The 22,078-nt window shown below is 37.1% G+C and overlaps 2 protein-coding genes across 5 annotated transcripts in view; one reads left to right on the top strand and one right to left on the bottom strand.

The window, feature by feature from the left end:
- LOC139118933 (intraflagellar transport protein 80 homolog) lies at positions 1-16,434 on the top strand. The gene is made up of 17 exons (XM_070682499.1): positions 1-240; positions 924-1,148; positions 1,540-1,719; positions 1,940-2,049; positions 2,990-3,217; positions 3,916-4,040; positions 4,389-4,562; positions 7,961-8,035; positions 8,494-8,542; positions 8,724-8,903; positions 9,648-9,783; positions 10,273-10,420; positions 11,003-11,174; positions 11,488-11,577; positions 11,841-12,013; positions 14,234-14,357; positions 15,387-16,434. Exons 1-17 carry the CDS (start codon positions 204-206, stop codon positions 15,477-15,479), a joined length of 2,319 nt encoding a protein of 772 aa, XP_070538600.1. The 5' UTR covers positions 1-203; the 3' UTR covers positions 15,480-16,434.
- LOC139118934 (cation channel sperm-associated auxiliary subunit delta-like) overlaps positions 15,494-22,078 on the bottom strand; it is a 26,849-nt gene continuing 20,264 nt past the window's right edge. For all 4 annotated transcript variants that reach the window (XM_070682503.1, XM_070682501.1, XM_070682500.1 and 1 more), the window contains 2 exons: positions 18,247-18,407; positions 15,494-17,512 (listed from right to left, as the gene is read on the bottom strand). In XM_070682503.1, coding sequence (XP_070538604.1) covers positions 17,332-17,512; positions 18,247-18,407 — 342 coding nt within the window. In that variant the 3' untranslated portion in view covers positions 15,494-17,331. The remainder of the gene's footprint in view (positions 17,513-18,246; positions 18,408-22,078) is intronic.

Below are 22,078 nucleotides of genomic sequence, written 5' to 3' on the forward strand. Positions count from 1 at the left end.
AGCATAATGCTCTCGCGAGAATAATGTGAGATTGAGTAAATTCCTCCAGGTTTGAAGCTGTCAAGGTGTACTGTGTCTCCTGTTGACTGGTACAACGTGTCTTTCATCAATTTTTACCCTACATCATCACCATAGTATCGGAACTTCGCATACATATCCATAGGTCGTGACTATTCTGCACAGGTTTGCATTCTTTTTCCAACATGAGGTTCAAGACGACGTTGGAAAAGGAACCAAAACATATCCTTTGATACGAGGCTTTTTTCAGTCAAGTTTTGGTGATACAAGAAGTCTCAGTAACTCAGACCGTACCTCATAGAAATAACTAATAAGTGATAATTTTGAGAGGCATTTTTAAAAGACTGTACATGTACTTTCTTGAACATAGAATGCAATGGCATCTGATCTTAGGACAACTTATGAGTTTGATGTTGTAAATTACCTTGTAAGAAAATACGTATTTGTCACTTTCATTGTTTTATTTCTGTTATGACATGTGCATGAAGAACAGTCGGCAGGAAAAGAAAAAGAAGATCATGTCTTTTGAGTAAGTTAATGTTAGTGTCAGAACAAATACCAGTGTACATACAAGTGCCTGTTCGTGTGTCCACTGTCCATGTCTCTCTTTACCTCCAATGGCCCAGGTATACTTCTAAGGGTATAAAGATACATTATGGGTAGGCAGTCTTAGCAGGGTACTAGTAGCTACACAAATTACATCCTGTGAATATAAAAAACAACTAAGATGGTACATGTCAGCTAGCAGCTTACTCTGGAAGAAATTGTTTTACCGTAATAGATGAATTTGTCTCAAGTATGTTTGTTTATTATGATGTATGTTTTTCATATGATTTTCTGTTAAAATACATCATGTATTCATGAATCTATGGCTGTAATGCTTATTTGCCTTAATTGATAAACACATGATGAACTAGTCAGTTGTGTTGCATGGACTAAGGCCGATGAACTGTATTCCTGTGGAGATGACCATCAGATACTTAAATGGAATTTATTGTCTGATGAAACCAAACAGCTGGCAAAACTTCCAAATGATGTATACGCCACTGACATTCACAACTTTCCAAAGGCCTTGGGTTCAAAGGGCAAACAAGCTCAGGCTGAAGTCTTTGTCTTGACATCAACTGATGGTAAGTGGTTAGAAGTTATGGTTTCACTGAATTGATACATGCTACTCTTGATAAAAAATGAACTTTTGAATACAAAATCACACTATACAATCACCAAAACTGGACAACCATGTGTCAAACAGACTTGAAAGGTTCATACTTGAACATGCTTACCACTTTTGAAATATACTTATGAATGTCTTTTCAGAAAATCTATCCAAGGATTAGGAAACTACTGTACAGATACAATTGATGTTTAAAATCATCATAAATAAGGAAAAAGAGAATAGTCAAACAATCAATAGGTTTTGGTACAGCTCAGAACTTGGATAATGATGTGGAATGTTAGGGTTTAACAAAACTAATTTTTTGCTCTAATGTATTTTGTTTGGTACTTTCCCAAACTTTCCAGGCAAATTTCATCTAATATCCCGATCTGGCAGAGTTGAAAAGAGTGTGGAAGCTCACAAAGGAGCAGTATTGTCAGGACGGTGGAGCTATGATGGTACTGCCATGGTAACAGTCGGTGAGGATGGCCAGGTGAAAATCTGGTCGCGCGGAGGAATGTTGCGATCAACGCTTGCACAGACCAGTAAGTTGTTCAGAAATTGAACCATTCTTGACCTGTGGAGATGTCACAAAAGTAACCCAGTCACAAAATTATATAAATCACAGAGTGTTGACATGAGCTAGGCATAATAAAAGTGGATAGGAAATGAATGTTTTCTTTTATTGTCGCTGTGATGATCATATTCCACTACCTCTGAGGAAATTATTCACGATAGGACCTCTGTCTCTTTCTCTCCTCTTAGCTACACCAGTGTATTCAGTTTCCTGGGGACCAGACTCAGATCAAGTTCTTTTCACAAACAGCAAACAGCTGATCATCAAATCATTACAAGCCAATGCCAAGCCACTACAGGTAAGAAGCTTTCAAGATTTGCCCGCCGTGAAAGGAACATCGTTGGTCATGGAGTCAAGCAAAATATATGGCCTGTTTCATGAAGTTGTACCTCAAAGTTATTTTTAAGTGTACAAGATATTACTAGAAAATTAGAAAAGACATTCTCAATCTAAGTCTATTATGCTTGAAATGTCACAATGAACTTTTTGATGAAGTACATTGTGTTATACACGATGCATATGTCCAAGACATATGGAACTGTTAGACAGACAGAAAAAATTTGGTTTCTGAAAAGAAAAAAGGTTTCGGTGTTTGTTCAGGGAATGTAGCTGTACATTCTGGTTGAAAAATACATGATATTGATAACATGTTACCTTTGGGGCCAATGTCATGGTGAGGAAAGAATAGCTTGGTACTGTAGGATTGCCAAAGTTGCTGCAATACCAGTTGATCATTTGGTCTGCAGCTGATGTAAAGCTGTAAATGTGTATTTTACTAAAATGAGCAAATTTCCAAAGTGGATGTAGCAGAAACACTACAGAGTTTCATAAAAGAATTTGCCCAGGGGACAGATATTCAAACTCAAACCTTTACAGTATTCTTTTGATGTACTACTTGTGGGGCTCATTTTGAAGCTTATGGAGTAAAAAGATTTCTTCCAGTGGCTTAGTTTCGTGAAAATTGGAAATTGTTTATATTCCCTCACAGAGATAACGCAGGGATGGTGACCTCAGAATACTTTAAAATATGTATGTATCGGTGACCATATGTTACAAAAATGCTCAACAATCTTTTACGACTAACAACCTTATCAAGAAAACTACTTCTTAAAACACAATTTGTCGTCTAAAATTAAAAGTAATGAAGTAGCATGTTGCATCAATGCCCAGAAACACAAAATACCAAGATATGTACCCAGTGCATTAAAATTCCTGTGTCTGACTTTGTGTCCTTTCAGTGGAAAGCACATGATGGAGTGATTTTGAAAGTAGACTGGAATCCAGTGAATAATCTCATCCTGTCTGGTGGCGAAGACTGCAGATACAAAGTATGGGACAGCTACGGCCGCCAACTGTATAGCTCGGGGTCACATGACTATCCTATCATGTCTGTATCGTGGGCTCCAGATGGTGAACTCTTTGCAGTGGGGTCATTTAACACACTTCGACTGTGTGATAAATCAGGGGTAAGGGCGTTACTATTCTGAAAATGTGTGAAAAATATATTATCCTTATGTGTTATGTCAATAACATGCAAAAATCTTCAATTATATTCCAACTTAAAAAAATATTGCTTTATGTCAGTAAGATTACATGCTATGTATGTCTATAAAATTATATGATATTTCCACTATAGAGAGTTTCATATCCCATGACTCTAGATTCTTGGTACAACAGATAGGGTTTTTACCGGGCATGAACTCAAGGCACTTATTTTTTAAATATGAATTTTTGGTTCACACATAGAAGATGCTATTTTCCAAACACATATTAGCCAATGAACAGTCCAACTCTCTGAATCTTTGCTTTCCGATTGTGAAATGATAATTTTTCTTCCGTCTCACGATTTTGAAAATAATGAAATGATCAGTCATGATATCGTAAAATGATAGGTACATTGTACATTATAATAATGATATATCGTACAAATGATACCTGGAAAACCTTTTAGGTTGCAGAAAAAAATCTTTGAAAACCCCCTGAATTTCAAGTGACTTTGATTGTATGAACTGTGGTTCTTGCATTTCTCATGACTGATGTTCAATCAAGTCTTAATTGAAATGTTAATTCAAAGAAAGATTTATGATTCGATTTTCACTGGACATTTGAATGACATAGGTAATCAATATGAACTGTTCATTTTATATTTCATGACTATTTTCAGTGGTCACATGCCCTGGAGAAACCAAACACAGGCAGCTTGTTTAATTTAGCATGGAGCAGTGATGGCACCCAGGTTGCAGGAGCTTGTGGCAACGGACACGTCATATTTGCCAACGTCATTGAGAGGTAAGCAAAGGGGTTCTAATGAGCATTTGGGATGGTAGTTTTGATTGAATTGCTCTCTCCTGTGGCAGGAAAAGCCAGCGTTAAGCACAGTGGACCCACCAGGAAGTAGTTATCAAGGTCACTATCATAGGGCATCAGGAATGAATTAGGGTAAGGTTGTAATGGTAACTCTGAAATAAAACACAGCTACAGACATCAAGAAACTACCATTACATTTACAATAATCCTACTGGTCCACAGATCGTAGTCTGTGTTACAACACCAGCATATGACCTCAGTCAGTTTTCATGCACCAATCTTTGATTCACAATGTTCATTAATTCTCCCCCTGGTTCACTGCACTTCCAGGAGGTTAGAATGGAAGAACTATGAGGTGGTTGTAGCATCCCGGAAAAGTATCCAAGTGAGAGAAGTGCTGAACGACGCCAAGGAGAAGCTGGAATTCCGGGATAGGATCATTAAAACAGCTCTGGGGTGGGAACACTTGGTAGTAGCCACATCATCACAGTGTTATATCTACAGGTATGTTGTTTTGCCTCAATGTATTGACAAATTATTTTGGCAGAATGATATGTCTGGTGTTCCATCTTTTGTTGAAATGAAAAATGAGAACATAAAAAGATTAAAATAGGAGATGTAATGTTTGATCCATTTGATCATTTCACGGTCTGTACCAGTGATTCATTCTGGAGGAATTTACTGATGTTATTGACAACAGAACAGAATGTTCAGTTGAATAAGGTAGAATGCGCCTGGGGTACAGATACTCTCTCTCAAAATTTTTCCAATACTTTTCTGATCTATCACTTGTGCGGGCTCATTTTAAAACTCATGGGAGTAAGAAATTATTTTACCATCTTAGTATTTTGGAAAATTGAAAATTTTATATTTCCATATTGAGTGAACATGGGGATGGTGGCCATGTTGAACTTCAAAAAATGCTAAAGGTTAGTTTATTACCTCCCATTTGCCATACATATATGGCAATTGGGAGGTTATATGGTTGAAAAAAGTCTGTATGTGAGATGTCTGTCTGTATGTATGTATGTATGTATGTTAGTATGTATGTATGTATGGATGTCTGTCCGTCCAACGCAAAAACTCAAGAACCGCTGCACATATTAAGCTGATTTTTGGTGTAGTGATGCCATATATGGTGTAGATGTGCCGTTGTTAAAATGAACTTTTTAGTCTCATAGATATGCAAATGAGGTAGAAAAAACGGCGAAAATGGTCAAAAATCAATAACTCAGGAACTACTCATCTGATCATTGTCATATTTGGGTTTTAGGTACCTTAGGCCCAACTCATTTAAACATATAGATTTGATATCAATATTTGATGCTTTCTATTTTTAATGAATTTTTTTCTTTCTTTTTTGCCATTTTAGTAAAAAATCTTTTTCTCTTAAACCAATGGTCAGATCGCTTTAAAATTTGGCGTGCAGGTGCCTTGTGATAACTCAAAATAGAATTCATCAAAATTATGGCAAAATTTGCATATTTGTATTTTTGGGCAATTTTTGCCATTTTTGGTTAAAAAAATCTTCTTTGAAACTGTGTATGCCATTACTTTCTAATTGGGAGTGCAAGTTCCTAGGAGTGACCTGAAGATGACTCTGTGAACTCAAGCTGAAATTTGCAAATTTTGTGGTACTTTTTGCCATGCTTTCAAATTTGGTACATACATGTAGGTGAAATGTAGTAGGTCATTCATTCTAAGTCAAGTACTGCCTGTGTGAATGAGCAGATTATAGGAATGATGCAATGTTGGACAGTAATTGATGTTTTAACTGAATTTGACTTACATTGTATGTAACTGTTATACTGTATAAACCCTGTCAATTCACCCAGAAAAATAATTAATATGATTTTAAATAATTGAATTATTAGGAAATCAACAAAGCCAAAATAATTTTAGTGTAGAATTATTAGAAAGTTCAACTTTTTTGACAGTTCATAGTGAACTTCTTACCATCTTGGAGGATTAAAACATGGAAAGGCAACTTTCCTTAATCCCAACTTTGACATTTTCTGAACCGTCATATATTGTGCTCTGTATGTTATCTAAAAGAAATTTCTCATAATAGTTTGTCATGATAGGTTGGTCAAATAAATAGAGATAGAGAAAGTTCCAATTTCCATTTATGTTAGGATAAAATAAAATTACTTTGTGAGGGAAAAAATAGAGTGGTCAATTAAAAGAGTGGTAAAGTGATAGGGTTTTTATGGTAAAGCTGGGCTGTAAGATTCCTCATGTGCTATTTATAGCAATTATGCAATCTGTGTAAACAGTGCAATGAAAGTGTTACATGATTCCTTATAATGCTTTTGATGACCTTGAACTTCTTAAGTTGCAAACATTTGTCTCTTCTGTGTGCTTTCTCTGAGTACCTACAGGCTCAACTTATTCAACAGAACTTACTTGCAATGTTAATTTGAAAGTTAAAATGTGCTTGGTAAATAGGATGAAAATGCTGATAAAGATATCTAGCTGAAGATTCTTTATAACCTGACAGATATGCTGTTTTTTATGACGTAGATCTTGATAAGCAAGTCTTGTTTACTTTAATTGGAATGTAATTAACTCTCGTTTATATTATTATAAGCAGTAGTATCAAGTTGAACAAGCTGATATTGACAAGTTGGTCAGCTGTTGGAGGTTAAGAGCTGTAAAAATAAATGTATGCATGTATGCATGTCTATCTGTTTGTCTGTCTGTCTGTCTGTCTGTCTGTATGTATGTATGTATGTATGTATGTTAGTTAGTATGTGCGGATTTATGTCCGTCCATATTAAAAACTCCTAAATCGCAGCACCTACCATCTTAGTATTTGGTGGACAGGTGCACCCAGGGGTGGTGATGTGAATTTGTTGAAATAAACATGTCAAAGTCAAAATTTTGCAAATCAAGGGGAAGGAAGGAAAAATCCTGCAAATTGCTAAAACTCTGTAGCCTCTGGCCAGATTTGCTTTAAACTTGGTATGCAGGCTCTTTATAGTGACTTAAGTTACATTTCTTCAAATTATGGTGAAATTTGTATTTTTTGGGCGATTTTCCCGTTTTTGTTTTTTTTTGTCAAAAAATCTTCTTTTCTAAAAGTGCTCATCCCATTGCCTTGAAAACTTGTATGTATGATCCTAGGGTTGGCCTTTGTCAGATTTGTTCAAATTGTGGTGAAATTTTCATATTTGTATTTTTGGGGCAATTTTTCCCATTTTTTGTCAAAAAATCATTTTCTCCCAAAGTATTTGTTGGATTGCTGTAAAACATGATAGTCTTGATCCTAGGGTTGTTTTCTGTCAGATGTGTAAAAGTCATTATGAGATGGAGCATTTCATATTGCTGGGGTATAAGATTAATTTGGACTTGCAATGGAATTTTCTTAGTCAACCTGTAAGAATGCAATGTCATGTGTGTAACTAGTACTTAGTATCTCTGTAAAATGGGAGGACAGTGTCATTGACACTATTTTTTATTTCTCTTGTTCCAAACTTTGCATGGTTACCCCATATTTTACTTCTTGATTTTGTAAGAGAATAGTTGAGTTTTATCAAGGAAAACTTGAGCAAAAATTTAAATCTTTCACTTTCGAGGCGCATACCACCTTAAGTACAGACTCAGAGTCTTGTTGGTACTTAAACAACATGATACCAGAAGCTGTTATTGTCAAAGATATATGCTCTATACATAGCTCAGCGTAAGACCACAAGGATTATGCAGTTCCCTAAACTGTACAAAGCTTAATGTTTTGTCATCTAACACCATAGACCCCAAGATTTCCAGAAATGTACTCTATGCAAGATCTGATATCATTCATTCTGATCAAACTATACCACCATATCAAGTTGACACTAAGTCACCTCAATTTATGTGATAATTTTTTGTCAGCTAAAGCTACATTTTTTTTTCTCTTGCAGCACAAAAAATTGGAACACACCGATGATATTTGATTTGAAAGAAGGCACTGTGACACTAGTGGTACTGGCGGAAAAGTAAGTAATTGTATTAGTATCTAGATATCTCCATGTCTGAATCAAATAAATGTCCAAAAAACAATCAGATTTCCTGCCATAATACTTGATGGATATACTCAATACTCGGTTTTTAAGAAGGAAGTTGTAGGTTCTGGTGGAGAATTAAAGACTGTAACCAATTTTAGACTTACTGTACATACTGGAACATGAATTTTTACTCAGTTATCTATTCAAAATTCTCTTTGATAATATTGGAATTACTAGCACACACAGAATCTCTATGATTTTGAAAATATTGTTTAGGTTGAGGAGTATGTACAAAGTGTTTGATATTTCTACACACTGCCCTCATCCAGTAAGAGGAATTCCAGTGCCATTAAAATGTGTTCAAGAAGTATTTAAAGTTTTCATGTGTCAAATAATTACAATAAAGCAGAATCATCAACGATTTATATTCTTTTTTCCTTTTTTTTCAGACATTTTGCAGTTGTTGATAGTGCTGGTGTTCACATCTACTCGTATGAGGTTTGTATTTATGTATCGAGTTTTGTACCTATGATTATCATATCATGTTCATGAATAATTGTGTGACATGAAATTCACACAGGGCAATCATCTTCACTTGTCCGTCCTTGATTTCTTAAGTGTAACGCAAAACCATGAAGATCAACTCCTCTGATTGTTTTTGGCATCTGATTTGCCACAGGGCCGTCTCTTGTCATCTCCCAAGTTTGCCAGCATGAGGACAGACATCTTGAATTCACAGACACTGTCACTCAGCAATGACACGGTTGCCATACGAGACAAGTCTGATGAGAAACTAGTCCATGTCTTTGACTCGTCCAATGGCAAACCCCTTGGTGACGGCAAACCCATAGCACACAAGGTAAGCCACATTCACTGTGCCTTCGTAGATGGTGAGACCCAAGCACATGGCAGTTCTATCACTGACAGACACTACATGGCTAAGATCTAAGTATGATGATGATGTTGCCAAGTGTTTAAACAAAGCTAGATTTTTCAAATACTGAAGAAGCTGAAAATTATGCTCCATGGTGTGAACAGACAGCTATCCTGGTGAAATGTCAAATAATATGACAAGCATTACATTGACATGAATTCTGTCCATCAAGCTTCATGCAAAATATTCCTATCAGGACCCACTACTTCTGTAATTAGTATAACTTTGTTATTTCCCATAGTTCGATTGTCAAGCAAACAATATGTATACCGCAAAACAACTTTCACATTTTGAAGAGCCATTTGTAGGGGAGCAAAACAAAGGAATGTCGGCAATGCAAAACTCCACGGAGGAAGGAGACATTTTTGGTCAAAAGGATAAATATGTTGTATCAGTGTGACACAAACTGGATGCACATTTCAATCTTTCTTGCCATCATTTAACCCTTTGCACCCTGACCCCCTGGTGACCTATGATATCATACGGACATTTTTTTCCGAGCCGGGTTCAAAGGGTTAAAGTACCGGAGTGACTTTCAAATTTGAACATCGGTGCACGGGAAGAAATCTGTAAGCAAGTGTTTTCATATTTGAAAGGGAATGAAGTATATTGGCTTAAAATATAATTCCCACGTCAATTTTCACATTACTATTGTTCTGATTTTCACAGTTTGAAGTAATGGAGATTGCTTTAGACCAGTGTGGACCGGCGTCTGAGAGACGACTAGCCATTGTGGATAAAAACAGAGACCTCTACTTGACGTCTGTCAGGACAGTAGGCAAATCGCAACAGATTATCAAGCTTGGTATGTACAATAATCTCTTCCCTTCCAGTACACAAAGCAAGTGAAATTTTCTTCCAACATGGTTTACAATGACATGTTACTGGTACATGTGTTTCCCTATACATGTACATGTACAGTAATTGTGTAATGTGTTGACAGTTTGCTATATTAAAAAGATAACCGGTATGGAGATTTTCACAATAAAAGCAATGGTAATCAAGAAGTGTAGCATTCATCTTTCGTTCAAAACAGAGAGACTTTGTATCCTTTAGGAAAATGGACTTACAGTATACATATACAGTGCATGTTAAAAGCCCTACTGTTCGTGGTGCAATTCGAAATAGCAACAGGTTTACATAAAATTCATTTGGCTTGGAAAAAAGTGTTTTTGTTTTTCGCGAGATGAAATGGATTGCATTTATGATGTTTCTGGCTTTCAGCTGTCAGATTTCTGGTCATTCTTACTCAACTGACTCGCTCCTTTTTCGCCTATTCCTCATTGCTGTCTAGGTACAATGATCGGTAGTCTGTGCTGGAATGACAGCGCCAATATCCTGGCAGCATTGCAGGAAAACAAGCTAGCAGTGTGGTACTACCCCAACGCTGTCTACGTGGATAAAGATCTGATCAGCAAGACAATGCTTGAGAAGGATGCAAGGTAAAGTCTCCAATTGTCTAGCCAGAAAAGCCAGCTATGTTCGATGACAAAGTGGGAATAGAAGTATTCTAACTTTTACTGATTATTGGTTGAAGTCTGCTTGCACAAGTGAAAATTACCATTCTGTTGGAAGTCTGAGTCTTTGTTGTTAAGTATGGTATATAAAAATCTGAATAGCTGCATGCACTTCAAGAAATTAGAAACTGTTTATGCAGTGCTGTGCTACTCGTAACACTGGCCTTTTAATAAATGTGGCGATGAACATCTGTACAAGTCATAAAACAGTTGTGTGTAGCCAGACTATGTTAATCTGAAATTTAAAAAGCTGTGTATAGCCAGACTATATTAATCTGAAATAAATATCAGCGAACACAAAAATCTAATTGTTTAAAAATGAATATCGGAAAATGGTGCCTTAGTATCAAATAATTCAATAAAAACTATGAACAAAAACAGAAAACAGATGACCGTAAATTTTCGACAGACTTTTATTCCATTGATTCAGAAAGCATAGAGTCTCACAAAGTACTGTGATAATGAATTTGGCACCTTACTTCAAACAAAGTACTTGTTTTCTTGCAGTGAATTTGGGAAAAACCCATATCTAGTTGGTTTCCGTAGCAACCATGTGATCATCCGTCGAGCTGATGGTTCATTGGTGGGTACAGGGGTAACTCCGTATCCTTCCATGTTACAAGAATTGACGTCCAACAACCGCTGGGAAGATGCAGTCAGGCTCTGTAGATTTGTCAAGGTGAGTATGATGGTGTCAGCTTTCAGTTATTTTGATTCACAAGTCTCTTCAACACAGAACCCAGAAACAATGCCATGCAAGGCATTCTGTTCTCATTTCTGACAGCAATAATGATAGGTGATACTCAAGACAGAGGATGCATCACTTGAGAATGCTCCGTACACCCCCTTCATCCTGCAATGGATTATATATACAGTGCAGTGGTACTGTCACGTTTCTTTTTCCGTTTCAGAATTAAAAATTACCCAGACTCTATCAATTTTGAATTGATTTGCTCTTTTTGAAATGATTCCCTTTTTCCCCTCCCATCCAGGACAACACTCTGTGGGCGTGTCTAGCCACCATGGCATCCTATGCTAAAGAACTGAACACTGCAGAAGTGGCATATGCAGCCATTGATGAGGTGGGTAGTCATACAATATTTTTCAAACCAATACACAGTGGTCAGCTGGTAGTGTCAGTTGTCAAGTTCAGAAAAACCAGCTGTGGATGACATCTCTTTGGTTTGCCTTGACCATAGACCCTCGAGAAAAACTTCTCGAGGGTCTATGCCTTGACATATAATTCTTTCAATGGACTCTGAAATAACAGTGATGAACTTTGTAACTGTTCACCCCAAACTTTGAGCGCGTCACCAATGTGTTTGACCTTTGACCTCTCGACCAGGCTGATAAGGTAGAGTTCATCATGCATATCAAGGAGATCCCATCCAAAGAGGCCCGCAAGGCTGAGATGGCGCTGTTCTGTGGCAACTCCCAAGATGCAGAGGGTATACTACTCCAGGCTGGTCTTACATTCAGGGCAATAATGATGAATGTCGAACTCTACAACTGGGATAGGTGAGTCAGTTGCAGAAAAGTATTTTCATATTTCATTAAAATCTTCACTGCAGTTCCTCATTGTAGTAGTAGGGTGGCCAAAGTTAAGCTAAAATGTTGCGACATTATACGCAACTCACGCACACTGAAAGTGAAATTTGATTTTCGTGAAATTTTAAACGCCATTTTTTCTGAAAATAAGTAGCTCAGTTACTGAAAAAATAGATATTTCCAATTAAATCGATGTATGAGGCAGGTTTCATTAAAAAACTGAAGAAAAACGATAGAAAAATAGTGTTTTTCCTCTCCAAAAATGCCACTTTGTACTGACCGGCCACAGCGCTCGAGCGGTCGCCGCTCATGGCACGCACTTCTGAATCCAGTCAATACCTATTTCGCAACGGAACTGCTTTCGGGCCCTGTGCACGCTGTCATAGAACTGTGAAACTTGGCCAGGAAGTGGCAGACCATCCCATTTACATGTAGTGGTGAGTTTTTGTTATATTCTGGGAATTTTAGCCAGCAAACACGAGGTAAAGTGAGTACGGTGAATTCGGTGTAGATTTTTCCCATTTAGATACATATTTTTGCCATAAAACTTGTAGCATGCTCTTTTTATGACGAAAATCTGTCCACGAGCACAAGTACGAATCATAAAAACAAAATCATGTTCATTCATAGACCTCAGTACAGTGTACTCAAGATGGCGGCGGAAGGCAGTCACACTGACACACCATTGACAGCCTGCCTGAGGCTGAAGTTAGGGACAGCTATTTCTTACAATTTCATGGCTGAAAATGAACTGCATTAAAAGACAATTGGCAGTTTAAATTGATTTGTTAGAATTGAGTGTTATTAAATAACATTGTGACAAAATTTCATTGTATTGTGAGCTCTAGTTTTTAAGTTATGTGAATTCAAAATTCATAAAAACATAAAAATCCATCCATTTTTCGATGGTACGGTGCCGCCGCAATTTTGACTAAGTCAGACAAAATATTTTCAATTTTCAACACTCACAGTTTCAAAATCCAAGACTGTGCATCAGTCAAATCTTGATTTTTCCGTAATATTTGGTAAATCTGTGCACAAGACACATAGTTTAATGATTCCATGTGAAGTAAATAAAAATTATGGGTTGCCAAACTTGAAGGAATCGGCATTCATTGAAATAATTTTAAAATTTGCCGAAAATTGTCCGCGAAAAAATGGCATTTTTTTTGCTTTAAAACTTCATAACTTTTGATTGGATACAGCTATTTGCATAATTTTTTTTTTATTTTTCTTCTTTTACCCCATTCTTGCTAAAAGTCCATTTAAACTGTGTGTATAAACAAGAGAAAAAATGGCTTGGCCACCCTAGTAGTAGTTTGAGCGTGTTTGGCCAATCTTGTAAGGTTTAAATCAATCAATCACAACTGACAAATAAAACTCATTATATGTAATTTATCATTGAAACTTCCTGTATGAAAATTAGCATTATCCCTTTGACTACCAAAGTCAACTTTTACAGACTTTATGAAATATAACCCAGTCAGTTTTTTACAATTTTTCCAAAAATTTTGTTCAAAAACTGTATCCAATGAAAAGTGATGTCCATTTGGTCCAAAATTATCGAAAAAATTACAGAAAAATCATAAAAATTGGTAAGATGTTGCACTAAAATTTTGGCGGGAAAAATTATAGCACTCAAAGGGTTAATGATTAGAAATTCTCTTGTGCAAAATGGAAGCTCAGTCTGGAAAGTTAGATCCCACCTGCCAATTGAAAGCAGCAAACATATTCTGCCTTTATTGGGAACTCCTCTGGTGTCCTGACAACATATTTGCCATGATGTCAAATCACTAGCTTTTGCAATATCAGTTGCAGTCCTGTTGTGTGTGTGAACGCACAGAGTAGAGGAAGAAAGACTGTCCTTGACCTAAATTAGAAACCTTTCTGTACCAAAGACATCTCAAAATACCCCTCTCATACAGTGCATGTGGGCTACAATGTGAGGGAAAATTATTTTTCCAACCAGTGTTGTTCTTAAAATAAAGAGTTCTTATTGCCATAAGTTGTTTTTTGATGACTTTCATTTTAATGGTATTAGGTTTATCAGTTTGTATCTACACTGAAGGTATATATCTCAAAGAACCCGGCCATTTGACAAGTACAGCCACAGATCCTAACGAGGGTCTGTCTTTGAACCAATCTCACCTCCCCTGTAATGACACAGTTTACTCTGACTTTTTGAAACAGAGCGTTGGAATTAGCTGTGAAACACAAGACCCATGTTGACACAGTACTCGCCTACAGACAGAAATTTCTGGATGACTTTGACAAAAAGGAGACCAACAAGAAATTTCAGCAATATGCCGAGGGGGTAAGTTCACTTACATATACCGTATATTGTTGTCAAAATTGAGGAAATAGACGAGTACCTCTGAACACTATTCTAAGTGTCTCGCCAAAAATGGCATTTATTTATTTATTTATTTATTAAACTTTATTTACTGTTGATAACTTGTTTAACCAATAAGGCCGATCTTCCACAAGGTCGACGATAAAAATTTACAAATGTTAAAAATACAATTAAAGTATCAAAACAAACAACTTCCCAGATAACATACATGAGAAAAACAGTAAACACGACAACAAAGGCATAAATAATGAATGGTGTACGGTACTTTATGAAGTACAGATTCAGATTGATTTTAATAGTGTAGATGTAGCTCAATGCTGGTCGATTGCTGTCTGAGACGTGATGCAATTTGATATAAATTGTCCTTTATTTGTAAGTCTATATACTAATTGCATACATGCATCACATTTCTAGATTAGGTTTAGTCTTAAATTTATCAGTGTCAAAAAGCCGCACACTTAGTATCAATGACTGTGACCTGTACATTAAGCTATTACAATCAAATGAAAATTACAAGAGTACTGAGAAAGATTACAGCTACGTTGCCTCAAGTGTTGTCTTCAATTCTCAATTCCCAATTCCCAGTGATGGTATACATATCCATCAATATGAGAGAGGATATTGGAGTTGTGCCACTTTCAAGGTCGAAGGGTTTTATCCTGGGATGGGTACAAACTTTTAATAATCACATAGTTTACATATATCACTGCTCTGATTCCTATTAGTTCACGGTCTTTCACTGCACAATATATATTTTAACCCAAACTTGGGACCATGTATTGCAGGTGACCATTTGCCCAGTAAAGGACAGACACAGCGAGACGCCTCAGTAAAACCCTTTTACTTGGTACCCAAATGTTTGTCCGCGAATCTTTATTCCCCAATAGTTTGTTCACTTCTATCAAGTGGATTGGGATACCCCGTATTTTTTTGAACAGGATAAGGTTTTTTATGACATCGTGCCTGAAAGTGTCTTTTTTCTGTTTCTAGGTGGAAGTTGACTGGGAAAAGATCAAAGCTAAAATAGAATCCGAGTATCAGAATGAGAAAGAGAGACCAACAGTCAGATCATCCAAGAAATAAGATTCAGATCTGTGTGAAGGCAATGGAAAAGTTTATTGTAAATAACAAATATCCAATTCAAGATTTACAAATCAAAACTTGGTATAAAACTGGCGTTACATAATGATGAACATTCAAAAGACATTACACATCATAAATGGGATATGTGATTGGATTTTATACATCTGGCTTTCATAACATTCTAAAGTGCAATTTGAGATTTTAAACAATGTTGGTTTTATTAGATATATCACTGGCCATAGAACAATGATTTGCACTACCAAAACCGTAATGGTTCAGTCCACTCCTCTCAACATGAACCTGCTCACCCCTATGATCTGTAAAGTGGCCCACAATTACCATTGTTAACAATGGGTTTGTTGGGTCAAACCATGGTGGTGAAAGGGTTAAATTCAACAAAATTCTGTACAAAAAGATTTGTCAGTGCCAGATACTTGTCAGCAGTGAACCCTGTAGGTGCCATGTCATGCATGTGGCCAAATGTGCAGCTGTTCACGCAGTGTACAGAAATTTGAATGCTATGGATGATCTAGCATTTCCAAAGTTTTTTATCAACTATGGACTGCATGTAAACGACTGTACTTTTCTCGGAACAAACCGGGCTGACAAAAAAATCCACACATCACATACGATGTATTTAAATTTCAACTAGATCACTATTCCCCCAAATTTTTATTTTCTTGGTATCCCACAATAGATGTCGTATATTGTCATGAGTGAATGTACGTTTCAAAGATACGACTTTGAATTCTGTGAAAAATGTCAGAATTTTGCAATGCTAGTGTGTATATCTGTATGATGTAACCTGTGAGACGCTTCTTAGAGAATTCATGCTCAAAAAAATATACTTTTTTTCATGTTTTTAAATTCTTATGCTGTAAAAATTTGTATAACAGTGTAAAAGCTGTTCAGCTTTATGTTATTTGTGTAAATAAATAAAAGTTTGAAAAGACTAGGAACTTAGTTTTTGTCTCTCATATCATGAAAAGTCCAAGGATGATCCATATTAAAGGTATACAGTCACCTGTAATCTAAATATGTCTATATATGGTCAAAGGGGCATTCCTTGGTATTCAAAATGCCCATGTGAGGGCGCTGTTTTTAAAAAGCGGCCACCCGCTTAAAATCTGTGATTGGTTAGATTTTCTCTTTCCATGGTAACTGTGGCAAAATTGGAACAGGTAATAGTATACCTTTAATGGCTGCTCCACCTATGTAAAGAACAATCTTTGAAATGGTACCAGCATCACACCAGTAGGAATAATGGTTATTTCTAGATGCAAACTTTGGTAGTTGCATCATGCACACATACCTTTTAAGGTAGAATGCACCTCGGGGACAGATAGTCGGACTCTCAAATTTTTACAAATCTTTTCTGGTCTACTTCTTGTGGGGGGTCATTATAAAGCTCTTGGAGTAAAAAACTTGTCATTGTCTGATCTTTGTGAAACTCAAAAATGTTATTATTTCCCATAGAGTTAAACACAGGGATAGCTGCCACTTGAACTTTGATTATTGGTAAATGCTGGGTGATTGTGTTTCTAGTAGAAACATTTGCCAGGTGACCCCGGATTTTTATTTTTGATAAGACAATAGTTGAAAGTTTCATTGAGGAATGTTTAAGCAAAATTTTAAGTCTTTCACCTACATAGGAGGCGCTAATACTTGAACAGCTGTAGATCCATATATCCCATGTAATCATTCCTTGTATATACACAGCTGATTCCGTGTTTACTTCCAGAACAAAAGTCTAACAATATAGTTTTAAAACTGCATTGCTTTACGAGGTTCAAAATATTCTATTTCTCAAATATCCTTTCTCACTTCGATCTCCAAGCCTTCTTTTCTGTCATCAGTTTTCCTGGTCCGTTTTGTCACCAGGTTTCTTCAAAAGTTTTTCAAAGATGACATAGGCCAGAACCACGGAAAGACACAGCCCGACTGAGGTGAGGGGTAAAGTATAGTGTCCATATGTTGTGTCTGGCAGCACTCCATGTACATGAACTGCAAATTGTGTCTGCAGATGACAGAAACTGAAATCAAAAATGCATAAGACATTCAAGAATAAATAGTTGCCATGTTTAATTCATTGAAATCTGCCACATCTGTGATTTTGCTGGCAAATCTATTATGAATAAGTTTTCTATTTACAACAAAAGCCACATACAAATAATTTACCACCAATTGAATAATTCTCCAGAGCAGGACAGATGACAATTTACAGTTGACACAAAACAGACTGATTAAAATGGTTACAAGATACCCAAGTACCATGAAAGACGTGCCAGACAGGACACAAAAAATTTGCAATATCACATTACATTGCTTCCACATTGACATATTCACATTATTTGAATGTGTTTATTTTGGCGTAAAATTAAATAGGACTCCAAGAGGGAAACTGCCATGGTAAAGCTCAGTGAATGTCATTTACTCTTTCATCCCCATCATTCAAGTTTCTATAGTCTACTCATTCCATTGAAACATAGACCCTCGAGGGTCTGTGATTGAAACAGTAGGGTTCAACCAATGACAGCTGGAGAATGGGTAGAGAGATAATATACTCATACATGTTGCATGTGATATACTGTTAAATTATTTTTGCAGAAACAACTATGAAAGTTTTTTAACATTTGAAAAATATGATTTGCAAAATGTATCACAATCATCTGGACAATGTTTACAGTGAACACTACCAAATTATCTGATATCAATTAAAAACTAATTTGGTGCACCAAACACTAATTCGGGCGTTGACATCACATACCTGTAGTCCGGGTTGAGCACAGTCAGAGTATAGATGTAGTAACCATTGTGTTTCCAGCGCAGGGAATTGCGATTACTGCTGTTGATGATTTCATAGGTTTGTCCTGGGAGTGCTGGGCCCGCTGTGGCAGCTCTGTTGTCACTGAAACAATGTTCATAATTCTGCAGAAGAGACAGTGATTCAATTTTGATACAAGTGAGATATCACAGAACAAAGAAAAAGTGATAACACAAAATATCTGATGCATTTTTTTCCCTTCTGCATACATTTGCATGTTCCTAGCAAGACGCAAGGTTCTTTCCATGAGAAATGTTAAAATTCTCGGAATATAAAATCATGACAAATTTTCAAGAAAGTGACCCGGTATAGGATTAATTTTTGATGACGTCAGAGGTGCATTATTTTTAAGCAAAAACAAATGTTTGTCCAAATATTTCTACAAAATGTTGATTGAAATGGGTTAAACCTGGCATAGGCCACAGTACAAGAAAAACCATAGTATGCAAATGTTCATAGAAATACATCATGTTGCAAAATTCAAAAACACATTTTTGTGTTCTAAGTTTTCATGTTTGTGTTCAAAAAATTTATGTTTATGTCATAAAAACCATGTTTATGTTCTTAAATGTATGTTTATATTCTTAAATTGTATGTTTATGTTCATAAAAATCATGTTTATGTTCTTAAACTGTATATTCATGTTCATAAAAACCATGTTCATGTTCTTAAAATGTATGTTTATATTCTTAAATTGTACATTTATGTTCATAAAACCATGTTTATGTTCTTGAATTGTATGTTTATATTCTTAAATTGTATGTTTATGTTCATTAAAACCATGCTGTTATTCAAACTTTCATGCTTATGTTCATGAAGGTCATTTGTTTGTTCATTGAACAAATTTTATGTTCATTAAAACACTGCTTATGTCCATATCTCCCTGTTAACACTGAGGGCGCTCTGGAGTTAGCAGCACGAGACAGCTATGGCGGCGGACATCAGCAAGTTACACCGCATACAGCGAGAAAAGTGGGCTTTACGTGTGTTTAAAAGCAAAGCTTAGCACATCGTGGATCTAGACAAGTAGAGCGTGCTCGAAAACGGAAATCGATCACAAGTTTGTACTAAATACGGCTGTTCTCGGCGGAGAAACTGCACACTCTCATTCGGAGGCGCAACCAGCGGTTTAACGTTGTAGGCCTAAATGTCTACGCACTTTCAAAGTCCAAAGTCAAAGACTCAGGGCTGTGGGGGCACTCTGATCCGATGTAGAGATGGGTCTGTCACAAGTGAGGGGAGGACCACACAACAAAATACCCTAATACGATAAAGGGAGAACCATTTGATTTCTGGGGGGGCATGGAGGATTTTGAGAAAATAAATTTGTCACCAGGTGAGATAGAAGAAAAAAAAATGATCCTGTCATGGCCTGAGAAAAAAATTGTCATAACAAACAGAAGTGAAAAAAAAATTGTCACAATGCATCAGAAATTCGCAAATTTGGGAACCTTATTCTCATGTATTCTTTGCCGGCGCGCCGCCATAGGCGGCGCAAATGTTTTTACCACAAGCAATTCTTATGTTTTTTCCCCAGCACTTATGATATAAGCATGCACTACATAGGTCTACTTTACACCTCAGTACACTCAATGTTTTCCTTCCCTTTTCTGACCCAAGAAATCATATTTCAGGATTTCTGTTGCAATATCTCAATGGCATAGGCACTATCTAAAGGGGACTATTTGACTTCTGTAAATTGTTAAAATTTAAAACACAAGACAGGAGTCAATAAACTAGTGTTAAAACCAATATATTAATTCTCTCAATATAAATATGTTATAAAGATGAACAAGTTAACAATGAAAAAGTGAGGAACAACAATATAATGAAATAGAATGTGAGAGCCTTGTTTCTCTGACCACAAAAGATAACATCTTCCCTGAGAACTTACATCGATGCTTTGTCATGTTGATTATAATATGACACCACACACCGGATCACATACCGGGTCAAAGCACTATCGATTCACCGGTGTCTCGCCATGTATTCGGAGGAATGTGAGGGGGTTAGGGGTCACTAAAAAATTGAAAACTTCAGGGGGGCATTACTCAAAATGTGGCGGGGTAACTCAATTTCTTTGTGCGAAATAAAATGAAACACATCTGAGATTGCACATTTGCACACATCCATTTCTCAAAATTTTCACTGCGAGAGGGGAGGACCCCCCTCTCGTGCTCTCCCCCTTGGGTCTCCTAACAGTTTTACTGGGTAAAAGACAAAATTTAAATTGAAATATTAAGAAACCTCTCGGATTGCACTTCACTGCATCGTGGCGCACATCAATTTCTCAAAATTTTCACAGGATCGAGACAAAACTGAACTGTTGTGAATTCATCCTTTATTATCACAGAAACATGTTTTAATGTACCTCAGTTCAATGACCATTTTGACAGATAAACATACCATATTCCGGCTTTTTATTAGAAGCTGGCAGCTGGAGAAATGACGCAAGAAGCTAGGTCACAGCTTTTCCGTTCCTGTATATTCATTTGTCTTCAGTCTCTGGCAAACAGAACTGTTTTTCACAAATGATGACCCCCCTTTGTCAGACGAAAAAAATTGATGACCCCCCCTCCCCCGCTAAAAAATAACCAAAACCCATATGTCAAATTTACCCGCACGGTTTGGATTTTAACTCCGGTACGCGGCACACTTGATTCGTGTAGCAGAGATGCCAGTGCACAAACTTCTCAGCCACATCCATGCAAACGTCTGTTAATTAGGACGACTGTAAGGCAATTTTTAACTTCATTTCCATAGACAACTTATGTCCATGGACATTGTATAAAGTAAACTTTATTGGAGTGGTTCGCCAAAGGCAGCCCTTCGGTTAAGACGGTCATGGGCCATTACGTAAAGTCAACTTTATTCTCATGGGCAACCAAAGGTGGCCCGCTGGTAAAAAGAGGGTCGATCATGGCCATTGCACGAAGTAAACTTTACTGAACATGCAGGGCCGCTGAAGGCGTCCGGCTGTTAAGGTGGTCATGGGTATTACAATAAAGTCAATTTATTGTAGTGTGCCGTCGCAGGCGGCCCGCCGGTATAGAGGGTCGATCATGCCCATTGCATGAAGTAAACCTAATTAGAGTGGGCCGCCAAAGGCGTCTGCCCGTTAAGAGGATCATGGGTAATACATAAAGTATAGGATTTTGCCAGTCCCCCCCCCCCCCCGGGTCGTAAAAACTGAACGGTCCCTTAGGTCTGTTTTTGTTCGGTCCTCTTCTCACTAGTAACGGACCATTCTCTACATCAGATTTTAATCAGAGTGCCTCCCACAGCCACAACAACCCTAAGTCTTTGACTTTGGACTGCCAAAATGCCATAGGCAAACCGGTGGTTTTGCCCCGAGTCGGAGAGCGTGCAGCACAGTCACCTTTGGTCGGAATATTCCACTCGGCGTCTATGCCCTCATAGACGTGTGTACATATGCCTGAGAAGGAGATGTACACACGTCTATGGGGGCATAGACGCTGAGCGGAATAGACCGACCATAGGTGACTGTAGGTGTGCGTGCAGTTTCTCCGCCGATATTTAGTAACCACACAGCCCTGAGCCTTTGACTTTGGACTTTGAAAGTGCGTAGTCATTTATAACGTTAAACCGTTGGTTGCGCCTCCGAATGAGAGCGTGCAGTTTCTCCGCCGAGAACAGGCGATATTTAGCACAAACTTGTAATCGATCTCCGTTTTCGAGCACGCTCTACTTGTCTAGATCCACGATGTGCTAAGCTTTGCTTTTAAAACACACGTAAAGCCCACTTTTCTCGCTG

This window comes from Ptychodera flava, chromosome 19 (genome assembly GCF_041260155.1).
Source record: "Ptychodera flava strain L36383 chromosome 19, AS_Pfla_20210202, whole genome shotgun sequence".
NCBI classification, from domain to species: domain Eukaryota; kingdom Metazoa; phylum Hemichordata; class Enteropneusta; family Ptychoderidae; genus Ptychodera; species Ptychodera flava.

Excerpts from the sequence above, each read along its gene's own strand:
- LOC139118933 (XM_070682499.1), top strand. The coding sequence starts at position 204 with ATGAGGTTCAAGACGACGTTGGAAAAGGAACCAAAAC. Across the intron at positions 1,720-1,939 it reads ATCAACGCTTGCACAGACCA|CTACACCAGTGTATTCAGTT; the intron begins GTAAGTTGTTCA and ends CTCTCCTCTTAG. Across the intron at positions 4,041-4,388 it reads TTTGCCAACGTCATTGAGAG|GAGGTTAGAATGGAAGAACT; the intron begins GTAAGCAAAGGG and ends CTGCACTTCCAG.